This window comes from Dendronephthya gigantea, unplaced genomic scaffold (assembly GCF_004324835.1).
Source record: "Dendronephthya gigantea isolate DGI-Jeju-01 unplaced genomic scaffold, DenGig_1.0 000115F, whole genome shotgun sequence".
NCBI lineage: Eukaryota > Metazoa > Cnidaria > Anthozoa > Malacalcyonacea > Nephtheidae > Dendronephthya > Dendronephthya gigantea.
This window is the reverse complement of record NW_021163125.1, coordinates 396,960-415,007: the sequence shown is the minus strand read 5'-3', so window position 1 is coordinate 415,007 and position 18,048 is coordinate 396,960. Positions and strand designations below refer to the sequence as shown.

Here is an 18,048-nt window from a genome sequence, read left to right as displayed (position 1 = left end):
TGAATATCGTCACAGATGGTAGAAAGCCGTATCTGAAATACACACAACATTGAATGCTCTGACACTATCCAGTATTTAACAGTTTATTTCAACATATAACTTCATTATTACATTGGTTTTCAGTCTTTGTTTAATTACAGTTATTATAGGCCTTTGTTTTTGCATTCAGATTTTTTTTCTTTGTGTGAAAAGTGTCAACCCCCTCCCCCCTTCTTGACAAATATCATATGTTCAAGTCCACGAAACTCCTTCGTAATTAATTTCGACGATAATTGCCTCATCTCCGTAGAAAAGTTCTGTATTTCGACTGTGTCAATGTTCATCAACGAAAGGATCCCTCAACGCCTCGTGAGCATAAGGTCTCTCATCAATTTTATGATTGATCAGCCACGACACAAACTTTTGAGCTTTGCGATCACCAAGTTTCTTCAAACTGACAGAGTTCCCTTCCGAAATATTTCTCATTCGATCAAAGGAAGAACCAAAAGGGTGTTCACCTTTAGTTAAGACGTAGAAAGCAATCATACCCGCGACCTGGACATCTGATTTCCTTTTAAAACGACATTTCTCATTTTTCTCAATGGCTTGAGTTACTTCCGATGGCATCCATCCAGGAGTGCCTCTCACGAATGTTTGAACTGTCGTTTGATCGTCTTCTAGGACACGGCTTATTCCAAAGTCTGCCAATTTCATGCGACCTTCGATATCAACCAGGACGTTTGAAGGTTTTAAATCTCTGTGCAATACTCCTTTACCATGAAGAAATTCAAGTCCTGATAGAATTTCCCGAATCATTCGTGGACCATGCTCTTGTAGATGCTCAATACTGCATGCATGAACAAGTTCCCTCAAGTTTTCCTCGCAAAGATCAACAATAAGATACATGAAGTCATCGCCAGAATGAAAATAACGATAGCTCACTATAAATGGACAGTTTTCCGTTTCAATGAGACTCATGATTTCCTTTTCGTTTTCAACTGTTTTGTCCTCACTTTGCACCAAGATTCTCTTAACAGCAACTTCACTTCCATCTTTCATGAGACCAACATAGACACGTGAACCACCACAACCATCGCCAATTTTGAATTGATTCTTCGCGACAAAAGCCTGAATCGGTATTTCAGTCTATTGGAGAAAGAGATGGTTATTAGATGCAGAGGGCAAAATCTGGTAATAAGTTATATTGTGCAAACGAATATTGAAAACTGTCTGCGGAATCTAAATGCTCGTCTTCGCGGTGCGACAGCGTAGATCATAAACTCCATTTTCACCTTTATTATATACGCAAAACTGATTAAAACAACTGTGTGATTATGTATTTCAAAAATTACCTTTTCTAACTGGTTGTGGTTCATTGTTTTCAACATCTCAATTTTCTCGCGATGTTTTATGGACCTCTTTAGAATAGTTTTAATTTCATCATGGCCAATGTAAATACTCCATTCAAGAAGACTCATTTGCCTTCCCTCGACAAGAAATTTTCCAGCTCTCGAAACAACTATGTTCTTTTGCAAGAGGAGTTTCACCAAAGCAACTGAATTGTTCACAACAGCCATCCTCATGATGTCAGTGCCAAGAGCGCTGATATTACTTTTAGGAGCTATGTCAGCACCCTGTTCAACTAAATACTTGACAATTTCTAATTCACCTGTATCGACAGCGGCGTGTAGGACGGTCCAACCGTCAGTATATTTAGCATTTACATCAGCGCCATTTTCCACGAGGTGCTTTGTGATATCCAGGCTACCTTTAGTAACAGCAGTGTGCAGGACTGTCCACCCGTCAGTATTCTTTCCATTTACATCAGCGCCATTTTCAACGAGGTATTTTACCGTATATAGCGTACCTTTATTAACAGCACTGTGCAGGACTGTCGACTTGTCAGAATTCTTACCATTTACATTAGCGCCATTTCTGACTAGGTATCTTACCACACTTAGCGTACCTTTCGTAACGGCGCTGTGCAGCACTGTCCGTCCGTTCGTCGTCTTACCAATTACATCAGCGCCATTTTCAACCAGGTATTTTACTATATCCATCGTACATTCAGTAACAGCGTAGTGCAACACTGTCTTACCGTAATTACTCTTAGCATTTACATCAGCACCCTTTTCAACAAGATATTTCACCATTTCTAGCGTACCTTTGCTGACAGCATAGTGCAAGACTGTCCATCCATCACTAGTAGACTTGCCATTTACATCAGCGCCATTTTCAACAAGATATTTTATGATTTCCAGCTTATCGTCAGTAACAGCAGCGTGCAGCACTGTCCACCCGTCAGTATCCTTTCCATTTATTTCGGCGCCTTCTTCAACAAGATATTTCACCATTTCTTGTGTACCTTTAGAAACAGCATAGTGAAAGATTGTCCATCCATCAGTATACTTTCCATTTACATCAGCGCCAATTTCAACAAGACATTTTATGATTTCTAGCCTTTTTTCAGCAACAGAATTGTGCAATACTGTCCACCCTTTAGTATCCTTTCCATTTACATCAGCGCCCTTTTCAACAAGATATTTTACCATTTCTAGTGTACCTTTGCTAACAGCATTGTGCAGCACTGTCCACCCGTTCGTCGTCTTACCAATTACACCAGCGCCATTTTCAACCAGGTATTTTACTATATCCATCGTACCTTCAGAAACAGCGTAGTGCAACACTGTCCTACTGTATGTATTCTTACCATCTACATCAGCGCCCTTTTCAACAAGATATTTTACCATTTCTAGTGTACCTTTGCTAACAGCATAGTGCAACACTGTCCACCCGTTTGTCGCCTTACCAATTACATCAGCGCCATTTTCAACAAGGTATTTTACTATATCCATCGTGCATTCAGTAACAGCGCAGTGCAACACTGTCCTACCGTAAGTATTCTTGCCATTTACAGCAGCGCCCTTTTCAACAAGATATTCTACCATCTCTAGTGTACCTTTGCTAACAGCATAGTGCAAGACTGTCCATCCATCAATATACTTGCCATTTACATCAGCGCCATTTTCAACAAGATATTTTATGATTTCTAGCTTACCATCAGTAACAGCATTGTGCAGCACTGTCCACCCGTCAGTATCATTTCCATTTACATCAGCGCCATTTTCAACAAGATATTTTACCATTTCAAGTGTACCATTGCTAGCAGCATAGTGCAAGACTGTCCATCCATCAATATACTTGCCATTTACATCAGCGCCATTTTCAACAAGATATTTTATGATTTCTAGCTTACCTTCAGTAACAGCATTGTGCAGCACTGTCCACCCGTCAGTATCCTCTCCATTTACATCAGCGCCATTGTCAACAAGATATTTTACCATTTTTAGTGTACCTTTGCTAACGGCATCGTGCAGCACCGTCCACCCGTTCGTCGTCTTACCAATTACATCAGCGCCATTTTCAACTAGGTATTTTACTATATCCATCGGACATTCAGTAACAGCGTAGTGCAACACTGTCCACCCTTTAGTATCCTTTCCATTTACATCAGCGCCCTTTTCAACAAGATATTTTACCATTTCTAGTGTACCTTTGCTAACAGCATAGTGCAAGACTGTCCATCCATTAGTATACTTGCAATTTACATCAGCGCCATTTTCAACAAGATATTTTATGATTTCTAGCTTACCTTCAGTAACAGCATTGTGCAGCACTGTCCACCCTTTAGTATCCTTTCCATTTACATCAGCGCCATTTTCAACAAGATATTTCACCATTTCAAGCGTACCTTCAATAACTGCAAAATGCAGCACTGTTTCCCCATCAGTATAATTTCCGTTTACATTAGCGCCCCTTTTAACGAAATATTCCACAATTTCAAATGATTGAGACTGTATTGCACTCTGAAGAGATCTGTAATCATCTCGAAATGTTCGTTTCGGGCCATATTGAACAAAATACTTAACAAGATCGAGTAAACCATTTCTTGTCGCAATCCCCAGTACTGTTTCACCTTCTTCGTTCTGGGAATAAATGTCTGCTCCATGGTCAACTAAATATTTAGCAATTTTTTGATCTACTGGATTAAACTGAAAAGCACGCCAAAGAATTGTCCTCTGCCAATGATCTTCTTTGTTTTCACCACATTCAACTTGCTTTCTTATTTCGTCCCAAAATTTATGTTTTCCTTCTTCACAGACGTTTGCACTTTCACTTTCCCCTTGCTTTACATCACTACCTATATTTAACAAATAGATAACATTGAACCGTTGCGTGTTCAATTAATTAGATGCACGGTCAAACAAAACAAAGGGGCCACGCAACCCCAGGGCGAGTTCTTATCATGCACAAATGACATGTTATTTTTATTGGCTATGAGCAAAAGTGAAAGGGTTGCCAGTGAAGTTGCAGCGTGTTCCAAAGATTACAGAATATATATAATTGGTGAAATGACTGCATTCTTCTTGATCAATTAGCGTCCAGAAATTTTCTCATGTTAATATTAAGACGATAACCGAATAAGGGCTTTGGTTTGGAAGTTAGTTGACCTTAGTTCGTTTTCCCTGCTTAAAACGTCACAGTTTTGTTAATTTTTCCGGTAGAGTCAATTAATATAAACCAGTCTGGTTCTTAGATAAATGTTTTATAATTTCATACCATTATGACATTTTTCGTTTTCAATGTTTTCTCCTTGAAGTTCCACTTCAATTTCTTTTTTTTCATTAACAACAGGCTTGGATTGTTTATTTCCCAACGCAGACACGTCATCTAATTTCCCCGACGTTGCTGTACGATTCTTTACTGCCATAATTAAAGTTTGGTCGCTCTCCTCACGCTGGGATATGATGACATTATTTTTTTCTATTGATTCAGTCATTCTGATCTTATTTGGTGAAGTCGCCATCTTTGAGCAAAACGGCTATCCCTAAAAAAATTCAAACTTCATATTATGAAAATGGACCGTTGCATGTCCACCTTTACCTAAAAGGCAAGCTTCGATATAATTTTTGTAACCCATAATAGAATTTTACTAGAAATATAGTACTGTCCAGTAATAACCTAAAACTGCAGAAACCGCAGACGACCGCGCAAGGGGAAAAAATACGATCGCGTTTGCCGTTCGCTTCCGAACGGAATGTTCTAAACTGCCGATAACGACAACACAATAATCAAATAAAAAACATCTTAAGAATTAATGTCTGTCGAATCGGCAACCGCCGTGTTAGGTTATTTGGTCTCACGCTCTCACCGCGGTACGACATCGGCTGACCTGGTTTTCCTGGACAGTACTGTACATGCATTAAAAACATCCCCTCGTCATTTCAAACGAAGCTGAATAATTTACTAAGCCAGATCCCAGGCTAAGCTAATGATTTATGAAATGACTCAGATGATTCGAAAGCTGCATGATGTTTCAATTTTTCCGTAACAAATACAGTCATAAAAGTGAAGTAAACATCACCCGTTTTCCCACGCCATTAAGCAGGCAATTTACTCCTTATTCTTTGCATGTAAATTATCATTGTTCACTGCAAACACGTAGCAATATTCTAATTCGTCAAATACCTTGACGTGTTGCCTGGTTTCCATTTAATCAAGTGTCGTGAACATGCCATAGAGGCTGAGGTACTTAGTATTTCCATGTGTGCATGTGCAGCCAACAAGATAAATTTATATGTGCATGAACTTTGTCATCGGTTAAAATCACTTGTTCACGACACATTTACGATTAAATGGAAACCAGGCTTAATTGTGGTTGTATAATGATGCATTTTCAATCACCGTAACAACATTCGCTTTTGAATGAAATCCGGCAGTCACACAGCTACGAATTTGCGAATAATTATGAACCCATCAATTTAGCGCGCGTTTCTCAGGATAGCCATTGCAGATTGATTCTTGGTGAGATAGATCGAGATCTCTAAGTTTAGCATGAGCATTGCCCAAGTCACTCATATATATAAAATTCGTCTTGCGTAGCAATCGATAAAAGCCATGTTGAATTAAGTAATTAGACCATACACTGATACACAATCCTGACAAATGCGCTGCATTTCACAAAATTTCCTATGGCTTCTGAAAACTGTCGTTACTCAAACAAATTACTGTGATATTACACAAAGTTATTTATCAATTTCCTACCTTGAATGGTTTATACCCTACAACATTGACGATATGTTAAATAAAGATCTTTGTAATCTACATTCTAACAAACCTACCATCATCGCTGACTATCTCCGCTGTCGTCAGTGGCATTCGTTATTGCTGCTGTGATGATCACTCACTTAAAACAAGAAACCAGAAAACGAAGAAAAACCCTTATTTATTACGAAGTCTCACAACATTATTTAACTATAAAGACCAGAATTCTTTGAATATTATCATGCAATTAAAGGCAATTAGCCACAATTCTGGCACGGTAAGTTGGCTTCGGCTGGATTTCCTCCTGCAGAGAAATGCTAGCTAGCGAAATATATGCATATTTTCTTTTAAGAGAAGTCAAGTTGAGCAAATTTTTTATAATATTCTTGTACGTTTGCATACATGGCGACATCAATTAAATAAATAAATTAGTTTAGTTAGTTTGTAGGTACACCACGTAAGTATTTAATACTGCAAAGCTTTCAGTCCGTTAAACCGGGCCTTCATGAGGGTAATTAAATTTCTCTATGTTGGTAAAATGCCACCAGTTGCTTGACCGCTTATATTGCAAGTAAAAACTGTCCGCTTGTATTGGGAATGATACAGCGTTGAGAAGGCCATTAACAACTTCGAAACTGAAACAAATTCCGTAAGACATTCGCAGAAGAAATTGAGAAATTCAAATTCTTTTCAAATTCTTCCAGGAATAAATAGGCCATAACTGGTGATAAAGGACTACCCATAGGAGCACAAGGTGTTTGCACCTAGCATTTCTCACGCCACTGAAAATTAGTTGTATTCAAGCACAATTTCAGTAGTTCATATATACTTCCGGAAGAAAGGCTAGACATTTTAGACAGCGTATCATCTGAGAGCAGCCTGTCTTTCGCAATGTTACACGTGTCATCTATCGGAATTCAATAATTGTTTTATTATGCATTTATTTTTTAGAGAGAAAGCCTGTGCCATTATTGACAACAAACTACCGGCAAAAAATTAAGTCACCTACGGGTAATTTTCAATTTCGTGCAGGTGGCAAAGCATTGAGAATTATTTGTAGGTTTTTAGCCAATCACAATCGAGATTGCATTAGGATTGTGTAATAATTGTTTTCTTCGAAGATTATTAATTTATTAGCTTTGCCAATTTGGTTTGTCGTAGATGACAGGAATTTTATCCAATACATTTGCTTCGGTTTTGGTGCTGTATCGATCGACGCTATTATGATGTAGGACATAAACCATCGAAGGTAAGTAAATAGATTATAGCACAGTTATTTACTTCAGCACGACACGACACCGATTCGGAAGCGCCTAGCAGTCAGGTTTAATATTATGATCCAGACGAGGAACATATTTGTGCGAAGTATTGTGTGTCGCATTCGTGTGTGATTGAGATACTATGTGAATTGTATATCAACGACAGCAGCGTTCATCTTTACCGCAGAGGTCTAGCTATTTCAAATCTTAAGGACTATTAATTTTACGATTAAGGTCCATGCACTCTTTGTCAATTGGCTTCTATAGATCTGAACATAAACACTAGTTCATATATTCATTTAGCAGCGTATAGCGAACCTAAATGTTGTTGGATATTCACACAGCACATGGTATTTTAAAAATTATCGAAGTTCAAAATGCAAACAAACCATTTGTTTGCATATACATGACATCCACTTCGAGTCTAGAATGTTATAGATTATAAAAGTGTGTAATATCCGTTCACAAATGTAAATGGTCGTGTGTTAGTCAGTTGCTTCACCGTAGTTAATGTTCGAAATAAATTATTCTCCTGTTCCGTTTATGTATTAACATTGCTAATATTTCACACACTATATAACTTCTTTCTCATACACTCTATCTTTATCTATAAGTTTGAGCCGCATACCATTTTGTCTTGTATATACACGCAGTTTTTGTCTATTGTCTTTAAACTTTTTGTATAATACAGAGTGTATAAAAAAGAAGACCTTTTAAGTTTGGAAATTAAACTATTGCTATAATTTAAATGCCTAGGGCCGGTTGTTCGAAAGATGGATAACTTATCCATCGGATAAGTCCTATCCAGCGGATAAATCTGCTATCCAGTGGATAGTTATCTATTGGATAAAAACGTGTCGCACGAAGCATGGGTAGTTGATGGGTAGCTATCCAATAGATAAGTTAAAATTTACCAGGAGAAAACAGGATTATCTTGAAGTTCGTACCACAACGTCAGCTGTTGCTTTTGCTAGGCATTTATAAATTTTAATTCATAATCATTATGAAGTCTCGAGTAGTTACAGAATGGAAAAAACTTTGCACTTCACATAATAGTGATTTTATTAAATATGCACATTGCAATTTTATTCCTTGACCTTGCGACGCTTTGCCTTTCGGTTCCATTACAAATGTAGGAACACTATTTTAATGTTTTGGTTGGCTATAATACCTGGCGGAGAACAAAATTCGTAGCCTTGTTGTCTATACTTGTCTATTGCGTGAGTGAAATTAATTAGATATTAGCAAGTCTCCTTGGAATAGGTTGTATCTTTCTTTGCATATGTAATCGCTTTTTATAAACTGATTAGAAGCGTATATATAATAATTTAACGCCTGTTATCAATGTGAGGATGTCCAAAAAAATCGCCGCTCGGAACGGAATGTGTTGCCGTAGGCAACGTGAAACGCTGCTGCGACAAATATATAAACATTGGCTGGATTGCACTTCGAAAACATTTTTAATAGTGTGTACAATCATGTGCATTAGTTTGTTGAAACACAGTAACAGGAATATTGCATTTTTGTCCTTTTTTATCGTAAATGTTCTCAGTGTTATCGGCTGGATAAAGTTATCCAAGCTTCGTGCAACGCAAATCACACGCTGGATAAAACCTATCCGTTGGATAGCGACTTATCCACCTTTCGAACAACCGGCCCCTGATCAATTTGCTAAGCCCACAGGTGGGCAAACAATCGACTAAAATCTAATGCATGTCACGAATTAATATTACTGCTCATTAATTTCGCACCGGCGTTTTTCAAGGTTGTGCTTTCCACCGGTGGATTTCAATCAAGAACCTTTCTCAAAACGCATTTTGTAACACAGCTGTACTTTACGTCTGGATATAGGTCTGGACGAGAAAACTGAACGATTTGACCATGCATTATTGCGCATAATTTTGCTTTTTAGAAGTTATGTCAAATTTTCAGTTGCATGAAGAAAGGCTTTTATGCTTGTAACAAGGATATGTGTAATATATGCACAAAGCTTTCAATATTTTATACATCATGCATAAATAGGCTTAGCATAGTGATGCCTGATGGCCAGGTATAACAATAGATTAATTTGTAAAGGTCTTCTTTTTTATATACATCCTGTACAGGGTGTCCCCCAAAAAAGTCCCCCCTTTTCAAATGAAGCTTTTGTTGGAATTTGAATGCATGATCAAAGCAGTAGTGCGTAAATAGCATAGTTATTAGGTTGAGGCATTCAAATAAAGCATCTTACTATTCAATTGGGTTCATCTTAATATTAAAGCAATCAGATTCTAACAAAGGCTTGATTTCAATAGAGGGGACGTTTTTTGGGACACCCAAGCTGTATACAGTATATTACAGTTCATTTCAGAAAACCGGCTGTGACGCTTCAGTGCCTACTACTAGAAATACATGCATGCAGCAATCCGTCGCCTCGGTTAAACGAAATTAGTTGAGCATAGGGATAGTAACATGAGAGTTAGAAAATTTATGTGGGTTGAGGGCTTGGAGAGTACATGGTATGTGAGAAAAGAAGTATAAAAATATTTTTCTGGGCGTGGAAGCACGGTAGTCATAGGAAGTCGCAACGGCCGTATATTTTTAAAGAATCAAAGTTTTTTACAAGATTTTTACATTTTTTTCGAAGTTAAGTTACTCATCTTTAGTCAGCGTTATGGTAAATTATTTTAACTATTCTTTAGCATGAAATATAACATCAGACGTCTCATACAACTTCCGAAGTTTTATTTTACGCCTCGACTGGCTTTTGCACGCGAATATTTTGATTTGATTTTTTGTCATTATGAAAACGTAGTTTATAAATCAAATTATAATGTCGTCTATCACATAACACATTCAGATTTATAGTGAAATACATCAAATACAAATAATATAAATATATATATTTGGGTTGTGGATTTGGAGAGTACAACCCATGCTGACCGCCTTCCTCAGTTTAGAACACATCTTGAAATCGAATCGGGCCAAAAACACATTTATGCCCGCGAATATGAACTCTATTGTTATATTGAAAGTACAATGAACTACAACCCTGCTACAAAAAGCATACAAATTTTGCTATATTCGTGTGTGCTGCTGTATTGAGCAATTATAGTTATAGCAATGAAACCCCCATTTGATCACGTTTGATTCGGATCAGTTAACAATTTTATTAACAGCTGCTGTTTGCTCAGTATTGCTGTGTTTAGGAATGACGTCTGAAATTGTAGTATCGGCACATTTCCACATATCTTCTGAACACTCACCAGTAGGTCGGATAAAATCATAGTAGCCACAAGCGATAGCCCCGAAATCCTCCCCCCCCCCCCCGTGGTCAAGATAATTTTTCAGCTTGCCCGGTTGGTGACTCAGAGTAGCAACATCACATATACATTTAATATACACACCTGAGTCTTTGCATTATCACATACTGAAATTTTTTCTTCCAATATATTTGATCTACCCTGCACCCGACGTCACAAATGCCCAGTTACCAAAAGATTTTTTTGGAAATTCGGTCTAAGATGGCGAACGAACTGAATATTTACCATGAAATAAATCAGTCAAGAACAAAACAGTTTGGGTAAAACATTAGTAATCAGCAGGTCGAGTTTAACTGATAGCAAGAATAAAACAATATTGCTAATACCCTGGAAAAAATAGAACTAATACAAACTACACATTTGCAATTAAAGTATATTCTGAACGGGTCAAGCCCCCCTCGAAATTATATCGCCTCATATTTACATCATTCACGTTTATAATAGGAATTTGTAACGAACAAGAAGCAAGTGCAAGAATATAAATGTCTGCGAATATGGTCCGAAACATTTTCTTTATGATCAAATAGCTTCTCAGAGTGCAATGCAGTCTCCATCATTAGCAGTTGTGAAATTTTTGGTTAAATATTGTGGTACTGATTTAAGCTGCAAAGATGAGTTGGGCAAAACTGCTTTACATCATGCTGTTGGTGTTGGCGTAACAGAAATTGTCAAATATTTTGTTGAACAATGTGGCGTTGATGTAAATGAAAAGGACAGAAGAGGTTGGACAGCGCTAAAGTATGCTGTTGCTACAGGTAGGCTGGAAATTGTAGAATATCTTGTTGAACATGGCGCTGGTGTAAATGGAAAGGATACTGACGAGAAGACAGTGCTACACACTGCTGTTACCAAAGGTTCGCTAGAAATTGTAAAATATCTTGTCGAAAAGGGAGCTGGTGTAAATAGCGAGGATACTAACGGAGGGACCGTTTTGAACAACGCTCTTTCAAAAAATAACACAGGAATGGTAAAATATCTTGTTGAACATGGCGCTGATCTAAATGGAATGAATAGAGAAGGGTGGACAGCGCTAAACTATGCTGTTAATACAGGTAGGCTGGAAATTGTAGAATATCTTATTGAACTTGGCGCTGATGTAAATGGAATGGATAGAGGAGGGTGGACAGCGCTGAAATATGCTGTAACTACAGGTAGGCCAGATATTGTAGAATATCTTGTTGAACATGGCGCTGGTGTAAATGGAAAGGATAGTAACGGGAAGACAGTGCTACACACTGCTGTTACCAAAGGTGCGCTAGAAATGGTAAAATATCTTGTCGAAAAGGGAGCTGGAGTAAATAGCAAGGATACTGACGGGAGGGCAGTCTTGAACTACGCTCTTTCTAAAAATAATTTAGAAATGGTAAAATATCTTGTTGAACATGGCGCTGATATAAATAGCAAGGATACTACCGGGCGGACAGTCCTGCACAGTGCTGCCACTAAAGGCACGCTAGAAATAGTGAAATATCTTGTTGAACATGGCGCCGATGTAAATGGTAGGAAAACTGACGGTTGGGCAGTGCTTCAAAGTGCAGTTGCTATGCATAACGTAGAAGTCGTAAAATATCTTGTTGAACATGGCGCCGATGTAAATGGTAAGAAAACTAATGGTTGGACAGTGCTGCGAAATGCTGTTAATAATGGTACGTTAGAAATGGTAAAACTTCTTGTCGAAATGGGCGCTGGTGTAAATAGCAAGGATACTGATGGTGAGACAGTCTTGAACAACGCTGTTTTTAAAAGTAACCTAGGAATGGTGAAATACCTTGTTGAACATGGCGCTGATGTAAATAGCAAGGATACTTCCGGGAGGACAGTTCTGAGCAGGGCTGTTACTAGAGGTGGGCTAGAAATAGTTAATTATCTAGTTGAAAACGGCGCTGATGTAAATGGAAAGGGAGTTCTACATCATGCTGTGAGAGATGGTGAATTTAGCATTGTGAGATATCTTGTTGAACAGGGCGCTGATGTAAATGGTAAAGGTGCTAATGGATTGTCAGTCTTGCACACTGCTGTCGATTTTTGTGTATTAGAAATTGTCAAGTATTTAGTTGAGCAGGGTGCTGACGTTACTCTGAACAGTAAAATCAGTGTTCATACTCTTGGATTTGACGTCCTGAAGATAGCTGTTGTAAATAATTCAGTTCATTTGGTAAAGCTTCTGTTGGAAAAGAACGTTGTGTGGAGATCCGGGACTTTCCCTGTTAAAGGAAGGCAAATGTATCTTCTTGAATGGAGTATTTTCAATGACCATGTTGAAATTACGACTACACTTAAAAGATCCGTAAAACATCGTGAGAAAATTCAGAGGTTGAAAACAACGGACTGTAAGCAGTTAGAAAAGGTAATATTTAGAATAAATTATATGAAGTTGTTTTAACATGTTTGCGTAGTCACTAGTATACAAAAGGTTATCAGGAGATTTTCGTAGACGGTTAGCAGCATCAAAATTACGTTACCATGCATGCAGACTGCGACTAAAGCAATTAGGTTTTATTTATCCTTTAGCGTTCAGGCCGTTTGGCTACGATAGCGAGATATATATAGACTTCGTAAATTAAATGGAGATTATTTCAATATTCACTTCCGCAATAGCCTAGCTTGTAAAGATGAAAGATATTTTGAAAAATTTTGTCTAGGGTTTTTTTTTTCTTTTCAATATTATGGTAAGTGGTGAAAATTCACATCAGTCAGTTCGTTAGTCGGACATGCAGTCAGTTATTTTTGTAGTAACCTATTGTAAAATATTCAGTGATTGGAAGGAGATTAAAAGATTTCAGTTTTCTGATTAAAAAATCTTCAAGCTTTTCCAAAGTTTGCAAAAAAGTATCGAAAAATCTCGGTCGTTACTATGGGTTTTTAAAGCATTTTATTTTCATGATGCGTACATGTATGTGTTATGTGTTATATAAAGCCAGGAATTTAATTACCCCCGCAAAATTCGATTTTTATTGAACTGCGCAAGACAGCACTCAATAATATATGGTAAATATACATCTATATTTTGACGAACTATGGCCTGGTATTTTTTATATTGGGGTTCAATTCATGCGTGAATTATGCGAATAGACGTTTCAGCTGACATAAACCGCACGGTGCGCTGGCACTGTTTATGTTCATTATTATATATTATGTATGTATCTTGCTCAATTTTTTTCAAAATTATTAAACTTTTAAAATAGACATCATAAAGTTGAAATTTTTCTACTTGACGAACAGACACATACACGATGTATTGAAACCTGTTTACTCCGAAATTGCTCCAGTTGCCATGACAAGATTGTGGCTAATGTGATTTGGAGTATAATTTTTCCTTTTATTATATTCATTTTTAAATCAATGGTGTTTCTTGCAATCTGATTGATTAAAAATGGTGTATTTGATTTCCAAATTGCACTATTTTTGAGCATTAATCACATCATTCATAAACCAATAGGATTGAAGCTCTGCCCAACAATAACCAATCAGATTTAGTATTTCAGTGTAACTAACCAATCAAATTACAGGGGAAAATGGCACAAAATTTTATTATTCTGATTTTTAAGTGACCTGCAAAATTTCTTGACAAAAATAGACGAAAATTCCTCACATTTTACACCCTTTACGGTTCTTTCAGCCAATAAATCGTTTTGAATTTGTTTAATTTTTTGTATGATTTCAAAATGCATATAATAAAGTGGAAATTGCACTTCGTGTCGTGCAATTTTGGTGTGAGATCAAACTTGTGATTACAAATCGCACTCCCGCTTTGCGGTCGTGCCATTTTGTAATCAGGCGTTTGATTTCACTCCAAATTACACTCCACTCAGTGCAATTACCATATATTAAGCTAACGCGTCTATAATAAATTTTCAAGATCTTCAATATAAAACAAGAACGCTTCATTTTATAACTGGTTAGAGGATAAAGGTTTTTCCCAAAAAAATACCCTGAGGAATCATAGCGTATTAAATGAAAATGTTACAAACAATTTGAGTGAAAATTTTAATCCATTTGTGATTCGACGCTTGGTTGTAACTCAACACAACCAAGATTCGAGTTATGTTTAACCTTGATTTCGAGTTATGTTTAACCTTGTACTCTAGATTTTACTAGTACTGAGAAGTGATAATCCTGATTGTAAGGTTTGATATACATATAGGTATGTATAGCAGATATGTAATTAACCATGTCAGCATGTCATTGAGAATCAAAGTTGGTTATAAGTTAGGACGGACATTCGGTGATTAAACATCGAAACAGCCTCAAAACTTGAATCCCTAGTTCCTACTCATGATAGAAAATATGTTGTTTGTTCCATAGACTGAAGTACCGATGCAGGCTTTTGTGGCAAAAAATGAACTCAAAATTGGCGATGGTTGTGGTGGTTCACGTGTCTATGTTGGTCTCATGAAAGATGGAAGTGAAGTTGCCGTTAAGAGAATTTTAGTACAAAGTGAGGATAAAACAGTTGAAAATGAAAAGACAATAATGAGTCTCATAAAAACTAACAGATGTAAATTTATTGTGCACTATCGTCATTTTTACCGTGGCGATGATTTTATGTATCTTATTGTTGATCTTTGCGAAGAAAACTTGAGGGAACTTGTTGATGCATCTAAAATTGAATATCTACGAAAGCGTGGTCCACGAATGATTTGGGAAATTTTATCCGGACTCGCATTTCTTCATGATAAAGGAATATTGCACAGAGATCTAAAACCATCAAATATTCTGGTTGATATCGAGGGTCGCATGAAATTGGCAGACTTTGGAATAAGCCGTGTTCTTAATGAAGAAGAAACGACAGTTGAAACAGATGCTAAAGGTACTCGTGGATGGATGCCACCAGAAGTAATTGAAGCAATAGTTAAAAAAGAAAAGGGTCGTTTTAAAAAGAAATCAGATGTCCAGGTCGCGGGTATGATTGCTTTCTACGTCTTAACTAAAGGTGAACACCCTTTTGGATCTGAGTTAGATCGAATGAAAAATATTTTAGAGGGTAATCCTGTCAATTTGAAGAAACTTGATGACCGCGAAGCTCAAAAGTTAGTGTTGTGGCTGATTAGTCACAAGATTGATGATAGACCATATGCTGACGAAGCAATGAGGAATTCTTTTTTCACCGAGACACAACGAACACAGCAGAGAAGAAGACCACAACATCGATTGTCACGTGTTAAACGTAAATGAAATAATTTGTGTTCTTGGGCATCTCATATTTCTCAAAACAACTCCAGTATTCTTCTGTTGTTGTTATAGTTCTTTTGATAATCTTTGTGAATAACACCATTAAAAAGGCGGGTCATCCGTCAGACATATTATCTGCGAAGTTTGTTTCAATTAATTAAAGTGCTACTGCAACGAATTTTTCGACTCCATTTTTATTAGCCTAAACAAATATTCAGCCTTTTAGAAACAATTTGATGTATATATGACTTTTGTGTGTTAAGTAGAAGTTGACTAATTTTGCCCTCAAACCTCAGTATCAAATGCGAACTTTTATAGCCGTTATGTTTGCTGATGTGACGTCATAACGAGTACCGATGTTTCGAGGCTTATGGTAATATGTATAGCTTGTGTGTTGTCCGCTTCGAATTTTCGAGCTTGACGCGGAGAACCAAATCATTTTATTTTGAAATGGAAGTTAAGTCTGTTACCTAACATATATTCAAGGAATGCCTGGTAAAGGGTCTGAAAATATACGCCGATTTGTTAGAAAATTCAAATTAGTCTTAGGCCCGGCTGACAGGGATATAATGTAGTAATATATGCCATATATAAGCATGTATATGTTGTGCCGCAAAGTCCTTTATGCCACAAAGTCCTACATAAGACGATCTTGAAGAACTTAAAAAAACTGCTTAGGCTTTCAGTAAAAGAAGACGAAGGCAATGATATGATGTCCTTGTTACTGATAATATTGGTGTATGCTATGCGATATATTCCCGCAAACCATAAACAGTAATATGATACTGCACTATTTGTAAATGCCACATTGCCACTGTTTTGCAATAGCGCGTATCCAAATATATCAAACACACACTAACACAGGTCCGTTTATCTACGTAAATACTCAAGAAACACCATCCTTGCTGATTTAAATTGATCTTCAATGTCTTAAGAGACGACACTGGCGATGCACATTAAGACACCAAGGCCAACATCATTATAATTCATCTTTAATGCATGTGCGCGCGAAGTATCGCATTGATGATAAAATCAGCCTTTGCCTATATATCTGTTAGCTTTCAACTTTTGCTACGATTCTTCAGACATAAAATGTATGCACTGAATCTTCTTTCAATACTCTTTTATTTAAGGGATCTTGCTAAACAAGAGTCATATACGAATCTTTGAAATCGACTTAGCCGCGCAAAGAACCGCACCATGAGACAGAAAGTCGGGACAAAATTCAATATTTTCTTCGACTTTGGCGATCCATCTTTTTGTTAGGAACATATGTATAGATATTTAATAATTTTGATGAATACTGGCTTAGTAAGGACTGTAAGAAACACAGCTTCTTCGTCGACGAGGCTACTTAACACTAGTATTTTTACGCCATGCTAAGAATCGGTACTCTTTTCTACGTCACAAACCACAATATGGCGGAGCAAAAGTTCGCACAGGAAGTGGCAAAAATCGCGACTTTGGAGAGCTATAAAAATCTTTTGAGAAAGCCAATTTTGATTCTGTTTTCAGAAATGAAATCAGGAAAGCGAGCACTTTAAATTGAGCCAGTAAAAAAGGGGTCGAAAATTTCGTTGCAGTAGCACTTTAATCCTTTCTAGCCCAAGTTAGTTCAGGCTGATTGTCAGTTTAATTCAGTTTAATTCGTTAATGGCGTGTGTCTATGCATGGTTAGTTTATATTAACTTTATCGCGGAGAAACATATTAACTCCTCTTTTTAGGACTCCTAGATACCGACTTTTTTATGACGTTTTAGGACTCTTTGATGCTTAAACGTTTTTTGATAAATTATAGTCTGTATTTTAGCAGTGGCGGATCTGCGGGATGTGCAGTGTTGGCCAGTGGTCTGGCCTGGAGGGACATGCGCGGTAGAATGAATTTGAAGGGGTTGGAAGTTTGTACATTTGGACAGTAAACGTTTTAGTAATATAATATACTTTTATTCTATACATCTTTGACTCACATTTCTTTGTGTGTGGTCTATAACTGCAGAATAAATTACGACAGCTTAAAATCGCAATCGCATTGGCAGATTTGATGTAAAAATATTCTTTTCAAATCTATAACCAATAGCGTTGTTATTAAGGTGTTTTGAATTTAAAATTAAGCTTTGAAATTTATTCTGCACACCTCCAAGATCCGCCACTGGTATTTAGATAGTTAATCTAGGCATTCTACTCTCTATATGTGTAGTAATTAAATACTTGCGACAAATCTTTATTGTTTG

General features: G+C 37.1%; 2 protein-coding genes across 2 annotated transcripts; one reads left to right on the top strand and one right to left on the bottom strand.

Moving 5' to 3' along the window:
* Positions 1-312: 312 nt before the first annotated feature.
* On the bottom strand, positions 313-4,750 carry LOC114535293 (putative ankyrin repeat protein RF_0381). The gene is made up of 6 exons (XM_028556664.1): positions 4,600-4,750; positions 3,731-4,180; positions 2,144-3,160; positions 1,847-2,029; positions 1,332-1,747; positions 313-1,125 (listed from the first exon to the last, which is right to left on the bottom strand). Exons 1-6 carry the CDS (start codon positions 4,748-4,750, stop codon positions 313-315), a joined length of 3,030 nt encoding a protein of 1,009 aa, XP_028412465.1.
* Positions 4,751-7,247: 2,497 nt separating this feature from the next.
* Positions 7,248-17,807, top strand: LOC114535271 (putative ankyrin repeat protein RF_0381). Its single transcript, XM_028556642.1, has 3 exons — positions 7,248-7,333; positions 11,090-12,992; positions 14,951-17,807. The coding sequence occupies exons 2-3, from the start codon at positions 11,187-11,189 to the stop codon at positions 15,818-15,820; spliced, it is 2,676 nt and encodes an 891-aa protein (XP_028412443.1). The 5' UTR covers positions 7,248-7,333; positions 11,090-11,186; the 3' UTR covers positions 15,821-17,807.
* The last annotated feature ends 241 nt before the right edge of the window (positions 17,808-18,048 follow it).

What these genes read in the sequence shown, in the direction of transcription:
- LOC114535293 (XM_028556664.1), bottom strand. Translation starts at nt 4,750, where the DNA reads ATGGCAGTAAAGAATCGTACAGCAACGTCGGGGAAATTAGATGACGTG. An exon ending in AAACGAAAAATGTCATAATG is followed by an intron (nt 4,181 to 4,599) that starts GTATGAAATTAT and finishes TGTTAAATATAG; the next exon opens with GTAGTGATGTAAAGCAAGGG. An exon ending in GCACAGTGCTGTTAATAAAG is followed by an intron (nt 1,748 to 1,846) that starts GTACGCTATATA and finishes CTGTTACTAAAG; the next exon opens with GTAGCCTGGATATCACAAAG.
- LOC114535271 (XM_028556642.1), top strand. Translation starts at nt 11,187, where the DNA reads ATGCAGTCTCCATCATTAGCAGTTGTGAAATTTTTGGTTAAATATTGT. An exon ending in ACTGTAAGCAGTTAGAAAAG is followed by an intron (nt 12,993 to 14,950) that starts GTAATATTTAGA and finishes TTTGTTCCATAG; the next exon opens with ACTGAAGTACCGATGCAGGC.